Source organism: Mastomys coucha, unplaced genomic scaffold (genome assembly GCF_008632895.1).
Source record: "Mastomys coucha isolate ucsf_1 unplaced genomic scaffold, UCSF_Mcou_1 pScaffold21, whole genome shotgun sequence".
Classification (NCBI taxonomy): Eukaryota; Metazoa; Chordata; class Mammalia; order Rodentia; family Muridae; genus Mastomys; species Mastomys coucha.
In genome coordinates this window covers 148,596,090-148,604,647 of record NW_022196904.1, presented here as the reverse complement: position 1 = coordinate 148,604,647, position 8,558 = coordinate 148,596,090, and the positions used below count along the sequence as shown (strand labels likewise).

The 8,558-nt window shown below is 42.5% G+C and overlaps 1 protein-coding gene across 4 annotated transcripts in view; it reads left to right on the top strand.

Moving 5' to 3' along the window:
* Positions 1 to 8,080, top strand: part of Gcnt1 (glucosaminyl (N-acetyl) transferase 1) — a 34,474-nt gene extending 26,394 nt beyond the window's left edge. For all 4 annotated transcript variants that reach the window (XM_031389872.1, XM_031389874.1, XM_031389873.1 and 1 more), the window contains 2 exons: positions 3,339 to 3,488; positions 5,960 to 8,080. In XM_031389872.1, the coding sequence (XP_031245732.1) occupies positions 6,104 to 7,390 (1,287 nt within the window). In that variant the 5' untranslated portion in view covers positions 3,339 to 3,488; positions 5,960 to 6,103 and the 3' untranslated portion in view covers positions 7,391 to 8,080. The remainder of the gene's footprint in view (positions 1 to 3,338; positions 3,489 to 5,959) is intronic.
* Positions 8,081 to 8,558: the final 478 nt, after the last annotated feature.

Here is an 8,558-nt window from a genome sequence, read left to right as displayed (position 1 = left end):
CCAGACCTTTCCCTCTGTCCCTAGAGGACTCCTATTAAAGGCACTGAACACCATATCTGGCAGTTTTTGAGTTTATATTCATTGAAACTCAGTGAACCAGGGGGTACAGTTCATTGTAATAGATTTCTGTGGAACAGTTTTGGGTTTACAGAAGAATTGCAGAGAAAAGTAGTTCCCATACTATGCACTATTTCTCCCATTATGAACATCTTGCATTTGTGTTTGTGTGTGTCTGTGTGTCTGTGTGTCTGTGTGACTGTCTGTCTTTGTCTGTGTCTTGTGTGTATATGGTTCCCTGCCAGAAAAAAAGGTGCCATATGTTTTTCTAATTGGAGCTCCAGGTGGTTGTAGCTGCCTAACATGGGTGCTGGGAACCAAGTCCTGATCCTTCTAGAAGAGCAGCAAGTGCTCTAAACTATTAACCTCCCCCCTGCCCCCAGCATGGTACATTTGTTATAACTAATACTCCGCCCCCACCCTTTTCCTCAACACTGAGGATTAAACCCAGCACCTTATGGATACTAGGCGAGTGTTCAACTGGTGAGCTGCATCCTGGTGCTCAGAAATTAGTTGCTAATTATTCCCAGGGGATATGTAATGTCTCTTAGCCCCACTTACTTGTCCTCCCCCCTCCCCCCCCCCACTTCTTCCACGCCTCTGGCAAATATTGATCTTAGTACTCTCTCTATAGTTTTGTCTTTTCCAGAACACCAAGCACTTGGCATGACAGTTTGCAATCTCTTCCAACTGGCTTCTTTCTGTTGTGCTGAGATAACTAACTTCCTTTTGTCAATCATGTGCTGCTGTCTTATGGATATGTTAGCCAGCAAGGAATGCTGACTCGCTCAGGAGGAGCCTGCTGTTAACACACTCTCGGAGCATCTTCTTTGTTCCCAGCCAACACTTTATAGTACATGTTTAGCATGTCCAGAGTGCTCCCGCCCACCACTGTAGTCTCCACGACCTTAACCTGAGCCTAGCAATGCTCCTACCCAAACATCAATTGTACAGGTTCCACCCCCACACTGTGGAAACGATTGGGCTCAGCTTGCCTGTTACAGGAACTTCCTCTCCAGGTCTTTATGTCTTGGCTGTGTGTATTTCCACTTTACAATCTCTGAGCTGTGGACTCATTGCTCTCAGTTATGGTATACCTCAGTATATTTATCTATTTACTTGCTGAAGGACAGCATATGTCCAAATTTTGGCAATTTTAAATGCAGCTTTTTCAGACATTATTAAACATTTCTTCCCATGCCTCTCTTTCTTTGTTCTTTTCTTCTAGGAGTCCTCTACCCACATTTCCAGATACTTGCTTTTCAGGTCATCTCCTGGGTCTCAGAGACTCAGTGTTCCATGCTTGTGTTTTGTTCCTCAGACTGAATTTTGTCACTTAACTTGTCTTCAGCCTTACTGACTCTTTCTGTCTCTCTTTGTGTGTCTCTGTCTCTGTATCTCTCTCCCTCTCTCTCTTTTGTTTTTATGATTTATTTTATTTTGTGGATGTTGTTTTGCATGTCTTTGTCTGTGTGATAGTGTTGGATCCCCTGGAACTGGAATTACAGCCATGGGGGTGCTGGGAGTTGAACCCAGCTCCTCTGGAAGAATAACCAGTATACCTAACCAGTGAGCCATCTTTCCAACACCACCCCTCCCTGTTCTTTCTCCCTTTCTTTTTTCCTTTCTCTCTCTCTCTCTCTCTCTCTCTCTCTCTCTCTCTCTCTCTCTCTCTTTCTCTCTCTTTCTCTCTCCCCCTTTATTTCTTTCTTTCATTCTTTCTTTCTTATGTCAGCTCGACCCTGCTTCTGGATCCCTTTAGTAAGTTCAGGCGTTGTAATGTGTCAAGTTTGTATCGTGATTATAACCTGTCTGCTCCAGACCTTTGTTCGTCCATTTTTAAGAACTATTTTTTTTTAATTGCCATTCTTAATTTCTCAATTTGGCTAGCTATCTCATAATTTTGTTTAATTCTTAAGTTGTTTGAGTGGGTGTGTAGTAGTTATTTAGTCTGTTTTGTTTGAATAGATGTATAGTAATTACTCGGTCAAGACTAGTGTCTGGCCACTTTTGGGAATAGAATTGACCGCTTTCCCCCTATGTATGGGGCAGAGCTTTCGGTTTCTTTGTGTGTCTTTTAAGTGTCTGTTGTAGCTGTGCATCTTGTGATAAAGTGTTGACTCTGGAAATCAGACCTTCCACCCTTCTTGTGACTACTATTTGTTTAGTGCCTTTTTTTTTTTTTAAAAAAAAAAGAGGTTGTATTGTTGTTAGAAGCCTCAAGTCTCTAATCAGCTCTGTAACCCCAGCACCCTAGAGACAAAGGCTAGAGGATTACAGATTCCCAGGAGGCCTTGGCTGCACAGTGAGCCTTTGCCTCAGAAGGAGAAAAAGAAAGGTGGAAGGCTCTGCCCAGTTAACTTCCTGATCTGCTAATGCTCAGAAGGACTCTTTCCTTCTTCCCTAAACTAAAAAAGGGCAAGGACTACTTAAAGGAATATTGTTTATTGTTGATATTCTTTTTTTTTTTTTTTTTTTTTTTTGGTTTTCCGAGACAGGGTTTCTCTGTATAGCCCTGGCTGTCCTGGAACTCACTCTGTAGACCAGGCTGGCCTCAAACTCAGAAATCCGCCTGTCTCTGCCTCCCAAGTGCTGGTATTAAAGGCGTGCGCCGCCACCGCCCGACTTGTTGATATTTTTAAGTTAATATTTAGTTTATCTTTAATTATGTCTATTGTGTATGGTTGTGTGTGAATATGGAGCCTGACCCACCTGGCATGGTTGCTGGGAACCATACTCAAGTCAGCTGGAAGAGCATCAAGCCATCTCTCAAGGCACCCTCCACCCCCACCTCATTGTTGATATGTTAGTAGTAGAAACTTCAAGTATTGGTAATGATGTGAACAACTTATTTACCTGGGCGGTTGTTGCTAACATGTTGGTGAGCATGGGAAGCCTTCATTGCTTCCCAGGACAAAATGGATGGGATTTTCCAGTTAGATTAGACAGTTAATCTATTCCCTAGCACTCATTTGGGGAATGTTGTTGGAGTTTATCTTAGAAAGTTTAATCCATGCAGCTTATTTAGCATACATTAGGCCTTTGGTTTGATTCTCAAAGGAGGAAGGAGAGAGAAAATAAGAAAAAGAGTTTAACCTAAATCCCACAAACACAAATGTAGTATTAGAAAAAGAAGTAAGACCATAGAGACCCTGGCAAGCCACGTGTTTGATGGAGGGGACGTCGGGTAAACACACTGGAAGAGCTGCTTTCTGGTGGTGTGTGTACAGCCAGCACACACACCATCAGCACCTTCCCTCCCCTCTCTCTCTATTTTACAGGCAGTTGGAAAGCCTGCTGGGACATGTCATCATTGCTGGATGCCTGGTGCTCCATAGAAATTTGGCAGCACAATAGCCCCTCTGAGCAAGTCCAGGATGTCACCAGGAATCAGAGCCTCAGCAGACTCAGACTTCCTGTGATTCTAAATGGTAAAGTGAAGTCCGAATGTTTTTCTTTTTCTTTTTTTAAAAAAAAAATGTTATTTATTTTTATTCTATTTATTTTTATTTATTCACTTTACATACCACTCACAGGCTCTCTTCCCAGTCACCCCCTTCCACAATCCTTCCCCTCTCCCTTTCTCCTCTGAGAGGGTGGGGGACCCCTCAGTATCCTCTCACCCTGTCACATCAAGTCTTTCTCACTGAGGCCAGACAAGGCGGCCCAGCTAGAAGTACATATCCCACAGCCAGGTAACAGCTTTTGGGATAGCCCCCTCCCTAGTTGTTTGGGACCCGCATGAAGACTAAGCTTCATATCTGCTATGTATGTGGGGCGTGAGGAGGCAGAGTGGTTAGCTCCAGCCCGTGTATGTTGTTTGGTTGGTGGTTCACTCTCTGAGAGCCTCAAGGGTCCACATTAGTTGACTCTGTTGGTCTTTGTATGGAGTCCCTATCCCTTTGGGACTTGCAGTCCTTGCCCCAATTCTTCCATAAGAGTCCCCAAGCTCCATCTGCTGTTTGGCTCTGGGTCTCTGCATCCCCATCTGAGTTTGCTGCTGGGTGGAGCCTTTCAGAGGATAGCCATGCTCGACTCCTGCCAAGTATGTCCTTTTGAGTCAAGGTTACCTCACTCAGCATTATATTCTCAAGTTCCATCCACTTGCCTTCTTAATGTTATCCTGTACTTACAATGATCAGTTCTTTATTCATTTCTCATTTTGTTTTATTTGTAGTAACAAATTACTTCTTAATGAAATATTGTCAGGTGGCATCATTTACATTTTTGTCAGAAATTTACTCCAAGCCAGCTGTGGTGGTCCATGACCAAAGAAAGAAAGAAAAAGAAAAAAAAGATAAAGTCAGGGCCAGGGGAGGGGCTCACTGGCCAGCCAGCCTGCCATGCTTGGACCTCTGTAGGCCATGAGAGACCCTGTTGCAAAATGACATGTCAAAATGCAACTGAGAAACAATACATATATATAAGCAAATGCATGCTTACCCTTCCACATGTGTGCTTGAGTGTACACACACTATGCTATTTATTTAGTATATATAATATACTAATATATATATACATTATTTAGTATATACAATATGTTAATATATGTAGTATGCTATAATATACCTATATATACTAATATACTATGTAGTATAATATACTATGTAGTTATATAAATATACTTATATTTATTTTTATTATATATTTATATATAGATAATTAAAATATATAAATATAAACAGTATAATATACTATGTAGTATAAATAAATATTATACATTATTTATTTCATATATAAACATTTTATATATTAAAAGTTGTTTGGGTTCTTGGCATTTGAATTTAGATCTACCATAAGTTACAATTTATAGAAGTGGGTATTGTTTTGGTTTGGTTTGGTTTTTTTGTTTGTTTTGTATTTACTCAGGTAGCCTCAAACTTATAATATATCCAGTGATGACCTTGTACTTCTGATCCTTCTGCCTCTACCTCCCAAATGTTGGGGTTATGGATGAGCTCTGTGTCTGATTTTATGTGGTGCTGGCCACTGGATCCCATGTTTCTTGCCTGCCAAACAGGCATTCTACCAACTAAGCTACACCCCAAGCCCATATGTTGTTTTGTGTAAGGCTTATCATCTGTCAGAGCTTATGCAGGAGATGCAAATCTGTATTGACCCTTGAACAGACTATCCCCCTGGAACTACATTTAGGGTTCAGCTCAACACAGTCACCAATCTGGCTTCAGTTCAGCTAGGCCTTTTAGGTCCATTTTGAATACTCAGCAGACTTGCCTTGCCTTCAGGGTCTTCAGATTCTCAAGCGTTTTTAAACTTTTCTCTAAGTGTGTCACCACCCTAAATCAGCAAAAGGCAGGCTGGATCTGACCCTTGCAAGGGTCTCCTGCCTGTCAGTGTTATCCGGAGGAACTTCGTGATGATATGAAGATGGAGGTGCTTGTTCTTAAACCAGCAGAGCCCTGGCACTCGTGGCACGTGGACAGTTGAGACATACATAACAGCCACAGCCTCCACCTGTGCCCTTGTTCTCCTGTATATCTGCGGGTCAGATTTTCCAGGTGTTGAGACAGTCCTGGCTGTCCTGGAATTCACTACATACACCAGACTTGCCTCTGCCTCCTAAGTGCTGGGATTAAAGGTTTGTGCCACCACATCAAACCTCAGATGTCTCTTGTAGGATATTTTAGGATATCCTTGTATTAGGTTGGTACTTATTTTTACCCCTGTTTCTGGCTTTAATATGAGAACAATGGGTCTTCTATGAAGCCATCTCCATTCTCTAATTAAGTCAACCTCTTTTTTTTTTTTTTAAACAAAAGCTGGCCTCATAGCAAAGGGGATAGTTTTGAGCCTGAGAAGACATTGTAATCGATTGCATTTACTAAATATGTTCTTTGTTACATTTTTTTCTTTTCTTTTCTTTTTTGTTTGTTTTTGTTAGCTCTGTCCTGTGCAGTGATATCCTGTCCCTCTGATAAACTGGCATTTCATCTGGCCACAGCAAGACACTGGAGGAAACATCACTGGCGTCCAAGGCCGAGAAGATTGTCCTACCACACCACGAAGCCTCAGACTGTTCTTTGAAATGCTGAGACACTTGTTTCGGAGGAGACTTTTCTCTTATCCTACAAAATACTACATTCTGGTTCTTGTTCTCTCTCTAATTACCTTCTCTGTTTTAAGAATTCATCAGAAGTCTGAATTTGTTAGTGTCAGACACTTGGAGCTTGCTGGAGATGATCCTTACAGCAATGTTAATTGCACCAAGATTTTACAGGGTGACCCAGAAGAAATCCAGAAGGTGAAGCTTGAGATACTAACAGTGCACTTCAAGAAGCGCCCAAGGTGGACACCGCAAGACTATATAAACATGACCCATGACTGTGCCTCTTTCATGAGGACACGCAAATATATTGTGGAGCCCCTTACTAAAGAAGAGGTAGACTTTCCCATTGCATATTCCATAGTGGTTCATCATAAGATTGAAATGCTTGACAGGCTCCTGAGAGCTATCTATATGCCTCAGAATTTCTATTGCATTCACGTGGACAGAAAAGCAGAGGGATCCTTTTTAGCCGCGGTGCAGGGCATCGCTTCCTGCTTTGATAATGTCTTTGTGGCCAGCCAGTTGGAGAGTGTTGTTTATGCATCCTGGAGTCGGGTTAAGGCTGACCTCAACTGCATGAGGGACCTGTACAGAATGAGTGCAAACTGGAAGTACTTGATCAATCTTTGTGGTATGGACTTCCCTATTAAAACCAACCTGGAAATTGTCAGGAAGCTCAAGTGCTTCACAGGGGAAAACAACCTGGAAACTGAGAAGATGCCTCCCAACAAGGAAGAGAGATGGAAAAAGAGATACTCCATTGTTAATGGGAAGCTGGTAAACACTGGAGTAGCCAAAGGGAAGCCTCCACTCAAAACTCCTCTTTTTTCAGGAAGTGCCTACTTCGTGGTCAGCAGGGAATATGTCAGCTATGTGCTGGAAAATGAAAATATTCAAAAGTTCATGGAATGGGCACAGGACACATACAGCCCAGATGAGTTCCTCTGGGCCACCATCCAAAGGATCCCTGAAGTCCCTGGTTCTCTCCCCACAAACCATAAGTATGACTTGTCTGACATGAATGCTGTTGCTAGGTTTGTCAAGTGGCAGTATTTCGAAGGCGACGTTTCCAACGGCGCACCTTACCCACCGTGCAATGGAGTCCACGTGCGGTCCGTGTGCGTTTTCGGAGCTGGTGACTTGAGCTGGATGCTGCACCAACACCACTTTTTTGCCAATAAGTTTGACATGGATGTTGACCCCTTTGCCATCCAGTGTTTGGATGAGCATCTGAGGCATAAAGCCCTGGAAACCTTAGAACACTAAGCGGTGTTGGCAGCCCTGGGGAAGATAAGGATGCACAAACTGTACCTTCATCTGTCTCCCTTCTCTCCTACGGGGGTCCTCCTTGGGGGGATGACTTTGAAGTCTCCCTGGCAGGGAAGCTGCATGAATCCTACAGAATATAGTTACAGGAGAGGCCTGTATTCTAGAGGAAATGTGAGGACCAAGTTAGGACAGCTGGAGGCTGGGAAGATTTTTTTTTTTTTTGGACAGAGGGGAATTTCCCATGATTGGGAAAGAGGCCAGTGAAAAACAACAGCCTCGAGAACTAATCAAAGAACCCAGGTACTTAATCTAAACGAGATTTGATTTATGCCAAAAGTCTCTTGAGAATTTTAAACACGATAATTTTCTTGACATGAATAAATTTGTAGCAACCACCAATCACAAAGATATGATTTATCTTGTATGTTTTTTTGGAACAGACGTTTGGTTTTACTCTAAGTTATCTTTGTAAGTAATTTCCTTCCTGCTGTGATTTTGGATAGTGAGTCTCCACGTATCATCTCAGGGAGCTTAAAATATGTTTGGCATGAATAGCTCTGTCTTAATTTTTGCTTATAACTATGCATACATGTTTTTTAAAGCAAGGGGAACAAAGAGACTGTTTCTAGTTCACCGATTTCTATGAATATTCTTCAGTTATTAAAAAGGAACCAGCTGGGTGTGTGGCCCGCACCTGTGAAGCAGGGGGACAAGTGATAGCAGGCAGGTTGGGCAAGATAATGAGAACTCATATCTCTTAAGGAGGAGAAGACAATCAACTCAGTTTTACAGATGCGTATTTTTTCTTGATCTTGTTTTCCCAGACCGTGCACACTGTCAAGCTGCATACATGTTGCTGTGTTAGGATCCTATCTCCTCTGTGTTTTAGGCCTTTGATGTGACCTAGTCACCTGTAACTACTTCAGAAAACTAGGGAGGAAGAAGTAGGCATCTGAGGGAAGAAGGGAATCTACTAAGGCCGTTGCTAAGCCCCTGACACAAGTTTAAAGCCGGCAATTAGCTCTGTCCCAAGAAATTAAGACTTCTGCCTCCTGCATCAGATTGTTTCCGGTGGTGGCCTTCTGGCCCTGAGTATGGATGTCATCTGCCCACTGGCTTTTCTTAATCGGCTAGTAGCTAGTTTCTTCTTCTCTTGTGGCCTTGA